The sequence below is a fragment of the Mastomys coucha genome, unplaced genomic scaffold (assembly GCF_008632895.1).
Source record: "Mastomys coucha isolate ucsf_1 unplaced genomic scaffold, UCSF_Mcou_1 pScaffold7, whole genome shotgun sequence".
Taxonomy (NCBI): Eukaryota; Metazoa; Chordata; class Mammalia; order Rodentia; family Muridae; genus Mastomys; species Mastomys coucha.
The window spans coordinates 102854218-102869835 of NW_022196913.1; the positions used below are offsets into that span (position 1 = coordinate 102854218).

The following is a 15618-nucleotide window of genomic DNA, read 5'->3' on the forward strand; positions in this document are numbered from 1 at the left end:
TATCTATCTATCTATCTATCTATCTATCTATCTATCTATCTATCTATCATCTATCCACCTATCATCTATCCATCTGTCTTTCTAGTATGAGTATGTATGTATGGTATACATGGAGTCTGTATGTTCATTCTCATGCTTGTATGTTCAAATGTGTGGTACATGGTTGTAGATGTCTACATATGTATGTGGAGGGCAAAGGCTGACATCAGAAGACTTCCTTGACCACTTTCTACCTATGTTTTGCAAAGTCTCTCACTGGAACCCATGCCTTACCTATTCACTTATTCCAAGTAGCCACATTGCTATGGGAATGCCCTGCCTCTGCTTCTGCACCCTGAGTGTTAGAATTATGATGTCCTGCTAGTCGCAGCTGACATTTGCCATTGTTGGGGATCTGAACTTGTCTTCACTCGTACTTGCATGGTAACTACTTTGCCCACTGAGTCACAGCCCCTTTTATAGGCTATCTGCTCCTAACACACTATACCATAGTGTATCATCAATCATTACTCTAGCTGTAGAAGATGCCCACCACATCCTTTTCCCTTTCATGGTGGGTTTTATGATTCTCTCTCTCTCTCTCTCTCTCTCTCTCTCTTTCTTTCTTTCTTTCCCTCTTTCTTTCCTTATTTCTCATTCTATGCTCCTACTCATAAATCAACTTAATATTTAGTTGGATTAATGATTACTATGGTTTATATGGAAATATATTACATGTCACTAGATCTACAGGTAGTAGGTATAGTTTAGGTGTAAGTAGGTATAAGCATTCACTCTTAAGTTGTCAACAATTCATCTAAGTTTATACCATAGGCTTCAAGATCTCATGAGAACTTTGTCCAATGGGGGAGCCTGTGTCTATTGCAAACTCCACAGTGTATCCCAATGTTGCCATCATCATAGGAAGCTATTGGTAATTTTCTGTCTTTGGAAGTATCTTTGATCACTTTCTCTCCTATCAACAATTCATCACCAAGAATGTACACTGTCGTTGGGGCTGGATCCCTTGTCTTCTGTTTTATGGTTGTTTGTGGTCTTTACTGGAATCTCTTATATTTTTACTTCCCAGTCAGCAAATTGTTGCAAGTTATCAAAGGGTGCTTTTATAGAAGTGGCCAGAGAGTTTCTGTCTTCTACTAAAATTGTGTACTTTAAGATTTTCCATATGCTAGTGCTTTGTACAACTGTGTTTACTGACTCTATCTCTTACCCTCCTTCTGCCTGAATGATGATTGATCTCTATATGCCAGCACTATGGGCCCCCATTTTAAATGATATGTCATTTCCATTCCTCAAAAGAAACAAAGAGGCCTTTTTTTCCCCCACAGACAAGTGTTTAAATCTCACAGGGAGGTAGTTATCATGGGTAATTCAGTTGATGAGTGTTGAAGCTAGAATTTGAAGTACTTGCTGTTATATCACACCACTGCCATTCTAATCACTTTGGAGAGTGATGTGCTCATATTTCCAGTATTCTTTTTACTTCTGAGGTTTATTATGATATATATTTTTCAATAAACTCTCTTCTCATGCATAGAGTAGGACCAAAAACTTATCATCTATACTGTATAGGGTATTGTAACCTAGAGAATATGGGTATAAAATGACATGATAGCATGATATGCTGTGATCCAAAACAAGTCATAAACAGATATCATATGGAAAGCAAGAAAGGTAACCCAGGGAGGCTTCAAGAAGTGATTAATACTTGAGCATGTCCATGTAGGATAGATTTTTTTTTTATTGTAGTGTAAGTAGGCACAATCAAGAATATCATCAAGGTAGCAGAAAAATAAGAGCTGTCAGTGTGTTTGGAGTTTGCTAATGACCTGTCTTAGTTTGTCTCACTATTGCTGTAATAAAACACCATGACCAAAAGCAAGTTGGGGAAAGGTTTATTCGCTTTATACTTCCACATCACAGTCCATCACTGGAGGAAGTCAGGGCAGAAACTCGTACAAGGCAGTAACCTCAAGGTGGGAGCTTATACAGAGGCTATGGAGGGATGCTGCTTACTGCTTTGCTCATCATAGCTTGATCAGTCAGATAGAACCCAGGAACAACAGCCTAGGGAATGGCACCACCCACAATAGGATGAACCCTTCCCCATAAATCACTAATTAAGAAAATTAAGATTGCCTACAGCCACATCTTTTAGAGGCATTTTATCAAATGTGGTTCTTATGTCTCAAACGAGTCTAGCCTGTGTCAAGTTGATATAAAGCCATCCAGCACACAACTAAATTTGTAAGGCTGTGAAGCTGGACAAAAATTGCTGTGTGTTAGGAAGCTCATAGGGAAGGTCCCCTAGTCAGACATGTATATTTGAAAGACAACTGAAGAATTGTTTAGCAGAAGATTTGGACAGTGAAGACAGGACTCAGTAATGGAAGAATGCAGAAAGTAAGCTTTAGGGAAATATGTGGGGACAATATACTTCTTACTATGTGGGTCTGCATAGGGCTATATATGGAAACACAGGATGACACTGATTATATCATCTTAACTGGGTAAGTATAGGAAATGCAATGCTTAGAGGAAAGTTAAATATTTGGTATTTGTTTGCAAATATGTTGGACACAGTTAGATACTATAGGAATAGTAATGGGGATAGTAATGCACATTTGTGCCTGGAGTGAACAGGATATGCTTGAAGATTTGTCATTTAGAGAATTGTCCAGGGAGAATGTGAGCAGCAGAGAGGAGCAAGGTTGAAGATCAATCTGGAAAGAAGCTAGTGGGATTGAAAACAGAAAAAAGGGTCAAAAGGACTGTAAGGAATGTGGTCAGTTACACTTACCATGGTGTCTGGTGGGAGACAAAGTGGGGGACAACAAATGTACAGAGAAGAAGTAACCAGAAACATCAGCTCCCTCCGTTACTAGACTTGGGACTATAGTCTATGTTCAAATAAGCCAATCAAAACAGTTAACAACAATGAAAGGTAGAAAGTTATTCAATGTGGCCACACTGGGAGGAGACCTATTGACCCCCAACCCCTCTCCTAAGCCTTCAGAGTAAGGCTAAGGTTTAAGTTGGGGTCTGAGTTAATATATGTAAGCTGATCATCATTGTCTTTGTCTGGAGATGCCATCTACTGCTCAGGCTTTACACTGTCTCTCTTCAAGCATTAGGTTCCTGGGGCAATTCTGCTCTCTGGGGGTCCACTATTTCAATAGCCTCATCTTCGAAGCATGGGATCCAAAAGTCTCTGTACAATATTTTTTGTGCTTGCTGGACTGCTTATACTTTTATGCAAGGCTAAGAATTGATAAGGCTAGGAACTGATCATCTAACAGCCTTGGCTATTTTTAGAATTTTAAAAATTATACTTTTGACACTGTACCAATATCATGCAGTTTTTATCACAATTGCTCTGTAGTACAGCTTAAGGTCAGGGATGGTGATTCCACCAGAAGTTCTTTTATTGTTAAGAACAATATCCTTGGTTTTTTGTTATTCCAGATGAATTTGCAAATTGTTCTTTCCAGCTCTGTGAAGAATTGAGTTGGAATTTTGATGGGGATTGCATTAAATCTGTAGATTGCTTTGGGCAAGATGGCCATTTTTCCTATGTTAATCCTGCCAATCCAAGAGCATGGGAGATCTTTCCATCTTCTAAGATCTTCTTCAATTTCTTTCTTCAGAGACTTGAAGTTCTTGTCATACAGATCTTTCACTTGCTTGGTTAGAGTCACACCAAGGTATTTTATATTATTTGTCACTATTGTGGAGGGTGTTGTTTCCCTAATTTCTTTCTCAGCCTGTTTATCCTTTGTGTAGAGGAAGGCCACTGATTTGCTTGAGTTAATTTTATATCCAGCTACTTCACTGAAGTTGTTTATCAGGTTTAAGAGTTCTCTGGTGGAATTTTAGGGGTCACTTAAGTATACTATCATATCATCTGCAAATAGTGATAATTTGACTTCTTCCTTTTCAACTTGTACCCCTTTGATCTCCTTTTGTTGTCCAAATACTCTGACTAGGACTTTAAGTACAATATTGAATAGGTAGGGAGAGAGTGGGCAGCCTTGTCTAGTCCCTGATTTTATTGATACAATGATAGGCAGGTAGATCAATGGAATAGAATTGAAGACCAAGAAATGAACCCAAACACCTATGGAAACATGATCTTTGACAAAGGAACTAAAACCATCCAGTGTAAAAAAGACAGCATTTTCAACAAATGGTGCTGGCTCAACTGGTGGTTAGCATGTAGAAGAATGCAAATCAATCCATTCCTATCTCTTCTTACAAAGTTCAAGTCCAAGTGGATAAAGGACCTCCACATAAAACCAGATACACTGAAACTAATAGAAAAAAACGTAGGGAAGAGCCTCAAGCACATGGGCATAGGGGAAAATTTCCTGAACAGAACACAAATAGCTTATGCTCTAAGATCAAGAATTGACAAATGTGACCTCATAAAATTGCAAAGCTTCTGTAAGGAAAAGGACACTGTCAATAGGACAAAATGTCAACCAACAGATTGGGAAAAGATCTTTTCCAATCCTATATCTATTAGAGGGCTAATATCCAATATACACAAAAAATCGAAGACGTTAGACTCTAGAGAACCAAATAACCCTATTAAAAAATGTACAGAGCTAAACAAAGAATTCTCAACTGAGTAATACCGAATGACTGAGGAGCACCTAAAGAAATGTTCAACATCCTTAGTCATCAGGGAAATGCAAATCAAAACAACCCTGAGCTTCTACTGCACACCAATGAGAATGGCTAAGATAAAAAACTCAGGTGATAGTAGATGCTGGCGAGGTTGTGAAGAAAGAGGACCACTACTTCATTCTGGTGAGATTGCAAGATGGTACAACCAATCTGGAAATCAGTTTGGCTGTTCCTCAGGAAGTTGGACATAGTACTACCTGAGGACGCAGGTATACCACTCCTGGGCATATACCCAGAAGATGCTCTAATGTGTAATAAGGACACATGCTCCACTATCTTTATGGCAGCCTTATTTATAATAGCCAGAAGCTGGAAACAACCCAGATGTCCCTCAACAGAGGAATGGGTACAGAAAATGTGGTACATTTACATAATGGAGTACTACTCAGCTTTTTAAAACAATGAATTTATGAAATTCTTAGGGAAATGGATGGATCTGGAGAATATCATCCTGAGTGAGGCAACCCAATCACAAAAGAATACATATGGTAGGAATGTACTCTCTGATAAGTGGATATTAGCTCAGAAGCTTGGAATACCCAAGATACAATCCACAAACTACAAGAAACTCAGAAGAAGGAAGACCAAAGTGTGGATACTTCGATCCTTCTTAGAAGGGGGAACAAAATACCCATGGAAGGAGTTGCAGAGACAAACTATGGAGCAGAGGCTGAAGGAAGAACAATCCAGAGACTGCTCCACCTGGGAATCCTTCCCATATTCAATCATCAAACCCAGTCACTGTTATGGATGCCAGCAAGTGCTGGCTGACAGGAGCCTGATATAGCTGTCTCCTGAGAGGCTCTGACAGTGCTCGACTAATACAGAAGTAGAGGCTCACAGCCATCCATTGTACTGAGCACAGGGTCCCCAATGAAGGAGCTAGAAAAAGGACTCAAGGAGATGAAGGGGTTTATAGCCCCTTAGGAGGAACAACAATATGAACTAACCAGTACCCTCAGAGCTCCCAGGGACTAAACCACCAACCAAAGAGTACACATGGTGGGACTCATGGCTCCAGCTGCATATGTATCAGAGTATAGCCCAGTCAGTGATCAATGGGAAGAGATCCCTTGGTCCTCTGGAGGCTCTATGCCTCAGTGTAGAAGAATTCCAGGGCCTGGAAGTAGGAGAGAGTGGGTTGATGAGCAGGGAAATGGGGGAAGGAACAGGGTTTTTTTTTTTTCTGGAGGGGAAACCTGGAAAGGAGATATCATTTGAAATGTAAATAAAGAAAATATCTAATAAAAAATGAAAAAATATACTTTTGAGTTAATGGATCTCCTTCACAAGAAATTTACATGGGAATTCTAGATAGATACAGCAGGCTTTTGGAGCAGAGAGTTCCTTCAGTGCTTGTGGCACTTGGGACTCCCCGCTGACCATGGGCTGAAGAAACACTCCCTGAGAAGGATATGGTACTCACTAGCCCTGCACCAAGCAAAGGCATTTGAAGAATGCCAGTGGATCACTTTGTCAGGCTGCTCCTCAAGAGAGGAAGCCGACTGCTCAGCTAGCTTGTCTCAATGATATGACGTAGCTGCTGAGATTAAGCATGACCTGTGTCCAAGGGTGACAGACGTAAACTGGGAAGAGCAAGTTTCACAGATGCCCAGGAGATCAAAGTTTTAAGTGGCAACCAGTGCAAGGTCTATTCAGGGACCAGAAGAATGGCTCTTGGCTTTGTCGTCTGAGCTGTATAATCCTGCCTGACTATACTAATACTGCATCTGCGGGGACTTATAATGGGGGCATGCTTGTTCATCCTGTAGGATGAAGCTTTACTTTCAGGTTACTTCACAATCCAAGAAACATGTATGAGTGTGCAGGTGTTCAGTGAACTGTTGTTGACTTGTTCAGTGAACTGTTGTCAACTGTTGTTGACTTTCTGTGTAGAGAATGAATGACCTTGCTATCTTCAACACCATATTGGAAATAGGACTTTTCACCTCTGGCCTTAAGCACCGCATGCTTCTGTATTCTCTCCAGAGAACAGGCATGCCAATGTTCTTCTCTCACACTGGTGGTCATGTCATTCACTTGTGTATCAGAACAGAGGTCTCACACTGAATTTGAAGACAGTTCTCAGAGCAGGTGAGGATTCAAGAGAGCAAACATGAAGACCACATGGTTTCTTGGCTTCATCTCTCCCAGCTGTCAGCACAGATTTGCACAGTGTCTTGTTTGGAAATCTATAAAAGCAATGCTTTGTGATACATTTCACCATTGTGTTTTACATTCAGAGAGCAGGCTGTCAGGAGGGCACACTGAAAATTAGAGGCAAGCGATATCACAGCAAACCATATAAATGTTCAAAAGCCCTAAGTGACATTGGAGAAATGACTTGAAAGATGGGCAGAGTAGTTTAGACATGAGACAAAAATCTCCTATGTTTGAACTTGTTTCAAAATGGACCCTGTACCTCTCAGCCTCCAAGGAGCTAACTATTCTGAGTATCATTTAAAAAAAAAAACCTACAAAATGGATTTTTTTTTTTAGCCTTATATTTAAAGAAGTCTCTAAGGTTAATCAGAGTAATAAAAGAAGGCAACAGACATCTTCTATTTCTCTTCGTGGTGGAGCTTCTAGGATATTAAAGGTATTTAAAGATATGTAAGAAGAATATTGGCTATAGGACAGACTTTCTCAGCTGGGATCTGGAGCTACATATAAAATTCCTCTGAGAGTCTTTGCCACAGCCCCTCAGTGCTCACTTGTGTCTGCACACATAGGCATTATAGTAGCAGACTGCAAACTCCATCTAATTATAGAGCCATTCAGGCATCCAGGGGTTCTGAATTCGCTTTTGCATTGTTGCTGGATTTGAGAGGCAAGGAAACCTTTCATTTCTGAAACCGAGTTTCAAAAAGAATGACAAGGGATTTGTAAACAGCTCTATCAGAGTCCTTGCTAGAATTAAGGTCTAACTATCCTCTGAAGCCTGCATTTAAAATACAGATTGGTTTGGTAGTACAAGTGTGACATTTGCTGGAGAGACAAGATCAGTGCAGAGGAATGAATGGCCCACTGCACCTTGTGGTTTGGAAGGATTTGGAACCTCATATCATACCCAAAGAGGACGTTCATATGACACTTCAGTATCAGCAAAAAGCTGGTGCCACATTTGATACTGAAGCAACTCTGAGAGGTCAGCATTCTTAGCCCTTTCAACAGATGTGTATTATGTGATTTGGGAAGTAGAAAGGAGCGTGAATTGCTCCAATTAGACATGGTTGATTACATGTCCTAAGAAGAGGACACTATCATGCTCATTCTTGAAAGTATCTTTAAAATATTTATTTTGTTTTTAATTGTGTGTGTGTGTGTGTGTGTGTGTGTGTGTGTGTATGTGTGTGTGTGTGTGTACATGGGTGAAGGTACAACTCCAGAGAGAGTTTTAGATCCTTAGGAGCTAGAGTCACAGGTGATTGTGAGTTGCTCGATGTAGGTGCTGGGGGCCAACCTCGAGTCTTCTGCAAATGCAGTATGTGTACCTACCCACTAAGCAGACACTTTACCCCTCATTATCTCCATTCTGTAGATGAGGAAACTTAAGTGTCAAAAAAGTTAAATACCAAATACAATATAGATTGTAGGTGGCATTGAAAATGGTCAAATCAATACTTTCTAATCTTCCTACTCTCTCTCCCTAGCTCAGTGTTCTCTTTCCCTCCCTACCCCCTCTATAGTTTTTCTCTCTCTATATTTCATTAAAAGAATGCACATAGTTGCTATATTCTTAAAAGGTATTTAAAGGTATTTTCCAGTCTGTCTTTAGTTTACCTTTCTGGGAAAGGAACATCTGAGAACATGCAAGCACTAAAACAAAGAACTGGGCTAGCATAGGCTGCCTTTGCCAGGGTCTATTAATTTTTTTCTTCGAGGACAAGGAATTAGCTGTGGCCATATGAACAAAGATTACTTCATCTCTTAACATAATCATTATGTAAGTATAAAGGAGTGGTGCCCACTATGTGTCATTGCAAAGCATCAACCAGTAGCAACATCTGTTGGAAGAAAACTGGCACAAACTAAAGGAAGCTTTCCTGTCTTGAAAGTGAATGACTTTCCACAATATGAGGCCTTCCTGGTAAGAGGTTAGTTTGACAATCTCTTCCATGGATATGTATTCCTGGTTACTAAATTATTGAGGTGGGATGGTGGCTGTATTGCATTTATAAGATGAATTTGGAAGTCAAGGCCGGGGGTTCCTACTGTTCAGCTGCTCAGAACATTCCAGGTGTTTTCTCCAATCTAAGGAGTCAGGATATCAAACCTGGCTTCCTTTCCTGCTCTTTTTTAGGTTATTCCATCAGATGATGTGGCTGTATCTCCTGCTTGTGCTGATCTCATTCTTTGAAGTACAGTTCCTTATTCATTAATTAACTCACTAGAGACTGGAAGATGGTGTTATCTTTGTTATATCATTTCCTTATTTTTTTTAAAGCTGGAATACTTTATATAATGTTTCTTCTCTCTGGTTGTTTGGCTTTCTTGTGGTACAGTTCATACAGAAGAGATGGAAAAATTTTCTCATTTTCATCTGCTTCTGCCCTTAAAATACACGGTGAACTCATGAGACTCAGTCAATGTAATTTCCAGGCTTTTATTGAAGTTCTAGGCGTAGTGGTTATTCATTCTATTGTTAGAACTCTCCTATCTTATGACACTGATAGCCCTTTAAGTGACCTTTGATGCCTTCTAACATGACTTTAACAATGTTTAAAGTTTTCTTTTTTGCAGAGCAAAATATTCCAGTCTTATGTACCAGTCAGGTGTCTTCAGAAGAAGAGAAAAAAATATGTGATTGTAATAGGAGTTTTATTAGATTACCTTACAGTAGGTGTGGTGGTTTGAACATGTTCAGTCCTTGGGAAGTGACACTATTAGGAAGTGTGGCCTTATTGGAGGAAGTTGTTGTATTGGAGGCCTTGTTGGAAGAAGTGCGTCACCATAGAGGTCGATTCTGGAGGTCTCCTCCTATGCTCAGGCTCCACCCAATGCTGAAGAGAGATCCTCCTCCTGGATGCCTACAGAAGATAGTCTCTTGCTGGCTGCCTTCCAGCACTGTGTGTCTGGATATTGCCATGCTTATTGCCATGATGATAATGGACTGACCTTCCCCAAATAAATGTTTTCCTTTATAAGAGTTGCCTTGGTCATGGTGTCTATTCACAGCAATGGAAACCCCAACTAAGACAATAAGAGAGGGTAGATTATCTCACAATGGCTGTCTGGACTGGAAAACCAGAGAAATCATTATCTGCTTAACCAATGAACTGTTCAGAACAATAAGAATCACTGGTGCAGTCCTGGACAGGAGTTAGCCTGGGATACCCTAAAAAGTTCAAGTTCATATTCAAAGGCTAGAGAATCTGGGGTCTGAGATCCATAGCAGCAGGAACAAACACACCACTTTATAACAATCAGATGTATGGTAATATGAGATGGCTTTTTCTGCTTTTCATTTGACATGGGTCCCAGTCTTGTCTATTACATGATGTTGCTTATATTCAGTGTGAGTCTTCTCTATGCAGTCTGCCAACCCATATGCTAGAAATCTCAGGAAACACTCTCGTAAACACACCTAGAAATGTGCCTTTCCAACTTCCTAGATGTCTTTAAACAAATCAATAGACAAACAATATCACCATCATAAGGCTAGTCTTGTATAGTTCCTGCCCTAGCCTTTGTTAGGAACACTCACTCAGGAACTAGACATTCTGTGTTTGAATTAAGGCTATAATGTTTCAAATGGGAAACCCATTTCAGCACTGTGAGCCATAAGTATTTCTTTTTTATAAAGATAACATTGATTATAGCTTCCTGTGAGCTCATTACAGTGAGTTTTTGAGTTATTATATTTAAATTGTTTATTAGTGACTAGTTAACATGTGTTTGTAGTATTGACTTTCAAATTTGCTGACCTAGAAGTGATACTACAAGTATGAAGGAATCATGTGGACAAACAAACACGTGATTGAGACTCTTCTAATTCATTGCTTTCTGAATTTATGGGTGCAATGTTCAGTAGGAATGCAGACTGTTCCAGTTTGGCTATTATTGTGTTAATATCAGGAAAGATATTAACTTAGGCAGAGTGATAAGAAGATTATATACATTACGGTGGTCCAAGTAGACCCAGAATTGTCAAGTACCCAGGTCAAGGTCATGGAACCAGTCATGTTAAACTCTCAATCTTTGAGAGTCAGATGGATGGCTCCAGGTAAGGGCCTATCACCTCAAAGAGGTGTTTTCAGCTGCTCTCTTAGTCATTTTGTACTTACCTTGAAGAAGGAAGCAAACTTTGAATTGCAGTGATAAACAGAAGAACGATAAATGCACAGACCAAGTTTGACTTGAATACTTCATCCCTCATTTGTGAATACTGTAATTTTAAGAAAAGTAGAATCAATTACTTTGTAGCAGATTTGAAGTTTTGGAGGAGATAAGTTTCATCAATTAGAGGTTAAGAAAACAAAAGCAAGAAGCCACAATACATTATCTTTTTGAAAAAATTTCCTCCACTAATTTTCCTCTGAAATGCCAGGAATTAATACATCCCTTCCCTAGTAAGAGCCTGCAAGTGTTCATAAGCTCATCCATCTCTTGTCTCATGAGCTTCTCTCATTGGACAGAGCAGAAGAGTTCTCATCATGTATGCTGCATATCAAACTTAGGTGAACTTCTGTAATTAGCAAACTGAAGTTATATCAGGAAAGTGCTCTATTTCTTGTTAGGTGTGGGGACATAAGTAAATGTTTTACTAGTGAATCTACTTTCTTTTAAATAAAAACCATGGAAAATAATGTCACAGAATCTTAAAGAAGCCCACAAGAACTCCAGTGCTGTAGCATCTTGTCTCACTGAAGATAAATCAAAGCAGATAGGTCAATATGCTGGATAGCTTTCTGTTATCCATTCTAGGCAGCCATGGGGTAACATTATTTCATTACTCAGAATGCTCATTAATTTCATAGTTGACCTAAAAGCTCCTCAAAGGTCTTAGATTTGTACTTGGCTCACTCCTTCCTCATCTCCTGAACCCCTGTAGAGCAGAGGCAAAGAGGGTTTTAAAATGATGGAAAACATTAGAATAAGGTTTATCCAGTTCTTTCACTTTGTCTTACTGACATAGAAGTCTAGCAAATTGCAGAATGCAGATTGTTTTATTTTGGAACAAATGAGGAGGCACAAAGCTAAGCCTGGCACTACAACTTTGTAATCTTTGGTTTTAATTTCAGGGTCACTTCACCCGAGAGCTGATTAATCTCTCTCTCTCTCTCAACCTCTAGGCTCTTTGCCTACAATAAATAATAAGAATTGTGTCAGGTCAATGAGGTGACAAGATCAGTCCATTTTATTGAACTAATAGTTGGAAATATCAGTTATAGGATTTTGAAACTGACGTTGACTGCTGGGTATGGTTTAGATTGTAGACTGGAGCTTATTTCTCTGAGTCATGGTTCAGGTTTTGGGAATGACCAGTAGCTGGTGAGCAACCTGCAGGCAGTGCTGTGTTGCACAGAAAACCCACCCATTGCTTTTGCCAAGCAATGACTTTTTCATTCTCAAGCACCAGGGCTTCTGTTCAGCTGCTGACAATCTGCTTGGCACCTGGAGGGAGTCCAGGAACCATGAAGATTCACCGTAAGCCACCTCCTCTCCTAATAAAATGTCAGAAAATCCATGTTATTAGTAATTTCCAATAGTGCTACCTAGGACCAGGGACAATTCTAGTGATGTACACAGGGCAAAATGAATTAGTTACAAAGCATAATTCAATGGAAGATAACTGGCTGAGTTCCTTATGATAGCTAGTTATACACACTTAATTTTTTATTGGCTCACTGATAATCAGTTTGACTATCTAGATTCAACATTGAGATTTTACGAACATTATTCACAATCCTCAGTGCATTTAATCCTTCATTTTTACCATTATTACCCACCCCCAGTAGCAGCACCAGCAGCAGCAGCATCTCAACCTCTTGAACTTATGATAGACCAGCACCTTCCTAATTCTAGGAATCTTTTCTGTAGCATTCTCACATATACTCAAATGTCTGATTACCATTGGGTGTCCACCTCTGTTTTTTCAGGAAAACACATTGTCTGTCTTTAAGCCTGTGCAGGGTATCCTACATCACAAACACTCTCTGCTTAAATGTTCTAGTGCCTAAGCTTGAGCTTTTCCTTTTATGTAAGGTTACCCCCCATTCTTTGGCCTTGTCTCACTGGAAGAGTAGCTCTCCCTATAGATGCCAAACTATCCTGGTGACTCCTTCCCTGGAAGTTTCTTACTGATTTAAACAGTTACACATCTATCATTGATCCCAACTACAGTTGCTGGACATTTTGTGCTTGTCATTTTCTTCAAATAGCAACCTGGTAGAATCATGTAGGGAGACTTACTTTCTCTCCAGGCCCATGAGGATTTCTCATTGAATAAAATCAATTTCTTTGAACCTCAGTTATCTTTTCTGCTAAATGGGACATGTAAGGTTTGCAATGCTAAACCATCCTATTATTTTTATGTTTGAGTTTTAGTCCCATGCACAGCTACAAAAAGAAAAATCTGTGCTGTTGATGTCAATCAAACACTGAATACTGGGATTCAGAATGAAATGCATTGTGACTTTGAAATACAAGGAAAGAAGGCTCATGAAAAGAAAACTCATATTTGGCTCAGGATGTTACAGTATTGAGACTCAGCATTGACTTACTGAACTTCATTTTGACCTGTGAGGGTCTGAATACTTGGGTGTATGGCTATGGCAGGTTTGTTATATGCTTCTGTTTTCCAGAATTAGACATTCTTTGTCTCATCTCTGTTCAGTCCTCATCTCACCACATTAATATGTCTTTATTTCAGTTGTGAGCATGGAGTGGTCCAGAGCACAACTTCTGCCTTTGAATATCATCTTCTACCCCTTCTGACTATGGAATTTGGGGCATATATACTAGGCTTTATATATCTCACTCTTGTTACATAGAAAATGCGTGTTATAGGAGCCACTTACAATGGTTTATGGAAAATAAACTGAGTTCATATGTAGCAAGCATTCAAGGCAGTGTCTTGTGAAGGTAATGCTTAAGGAAGATGTGTTACACTTTGTTCATGTCTGAAGATGTTGGCCCTGAAGTCTACTGAAGTGATATCTCTAGAGTTAGTCAGAGCCATGAAGGTCAATGGATTCTAGAGCCATCACAAGAAAAGTGAGAAATCCAAGTGTGGTTACATGGTTACATTGAAGAAAATTCCATTCCAGACTGTTTATCCTCAGGGATGGTCAGTGAAGCTAGCTACAGATGTGATGGGTAGTGTCTCTCACCTTTTCTGTCTCTGTCCTTGAGACAGTACTGAAAACCATTATTTAGTGAGGAGGAAGGAAAACATTCTACTCATTAGGACTCTTTATCCTCAATACAAAAACAAGAGTGCTGACTACACTTTTATATCCCTACACGGTGTGGGTCCAATAAAAGTAATGGAGAAGCTATGTCTCCAAAGTTGAACTAAGCACTTTGTGACTAGTTATGAGGAATACGAGAATCTCATAGATCAAGTGGGTTATGTTTATTGTCTTTGCTTTACTGTTACCGACATTTCTCAGTAACATTGCCCAGAAATGAGCATTATCTCAGCCCTAGGCACTTCTAGTTATAGAATAAATGAACTTATTATTTTTTTGAAATTTCACTCCATCTTTGGATAAAACTAATGTTAAGAAAGAGGATTTTTCTCACATATCTTTAATTAGTCTAAATGAACACCTTGTTAAATTTAAGGAGAATTTCAATTGGGACAACTGTAAATTCTGTATATAAGAATTAAGTAACTTGCCCTCTTCTATTGCTATGTTTGCATATCATATTTCATGATGATGGCCTAGAGCATATTTACATTACCACAATGAAACAAAACATAAGTCTAATTTGTCATGAAATTTAGGCTTTAAAATACATTATTTTTCTCATTTCTCATCCAATAAAATCATTGGTAGTAATAACTTTACAAGTGACCATTGTAGAATCTTGTACCACCTCACTTCTTCCAAGCAACCTGATTCTAGAGAGCAAAGGTGCATATTTTTATGTGTTGATGACTCACAAAGAAATATGGTAACATGTATCTGAGATAAACCATGTCAGATGTATAAGGCAGTTAGTTGTATAAGACACACTACTTTCCATCTATAAACTGTAGGTAATTGGACTGACCATTGCACAAGCCATCGAAAAACCAAGAGAATGGTATCTCTTTTATGTTTTTTTGCTTGGAAGGCCCTTGTTGCAGACAATGATGCTTCACTATGAAGGGTTGGGTTAATGACCTTTGGGATGAAACTTTCTCAATTCTATCATTTTGTGTCATGCCATTGTAGGCAGAATTGGTATTCATCACTCTGAAAACACTGATTTTGTAGGAGTAGAGATGGCTAATTGGTCTAATAAAAACACACAAGTAGAATTGCCCTTAAAATTATTTGATTGCCTAGAGGCTGGTACAAATGGCAGTGTTTTACAAGGCATGAAGAGTATGGAGAATCCTATAAAGCTGCATCAGAATAAGGGCTGGGTTTCTTCTCTGAGCCTCTTAGATACTTGTCATTCATACATGAAAAAGGAGACCTAAATACTCCTACTGTTTAAAGACTTACAAGGATAGGCAAAAGAATAAAACCTAAAAGAAACCAGATGTTATAAGGGAACCATTCCTTCAAAATGACCTTCAAAATGAGATCATGAGGATGATGAGGATGTGTCTGTTTTAGAAAAATGTAAAAACAACATCTGAGACCATTTGATTTAAGCTCCAAGTTCCAACCTGTAACCCAGGAATGGAATGACACAAAAAATTCTGATCTTCTCTAAGAAAGATGTACTTGCTGCTCATTACTTGTTTTAGAGGCCAATCTCAGAACC

The 15618-nt window shown here is 39.1% G+C and overlaps 1 protein-coding gene across 2 annotated transcripts in view; it reads right to left on the minus strand.

The window, feature by feature from the left end:
* Adcy8 (adenylate cyclase 8) overlaps positions 1–15618 on the minus strand; it is a 217131-nt gene that overhangs the window by 52903 nt on the left and 148610 nt on the right. For both annotated transcript variants that reach the window (XM_031358847.1, XM_031358848.1), the window contains exon 9: positions 10977–11077. In XM_031358847.1, coding sequence (XP_031214707.1) covers positions 10977–11077 — 101 coding nt within the window. The remainder of the gene's footprint in view (positions 1–10976; positions 11078–15618) is intronic.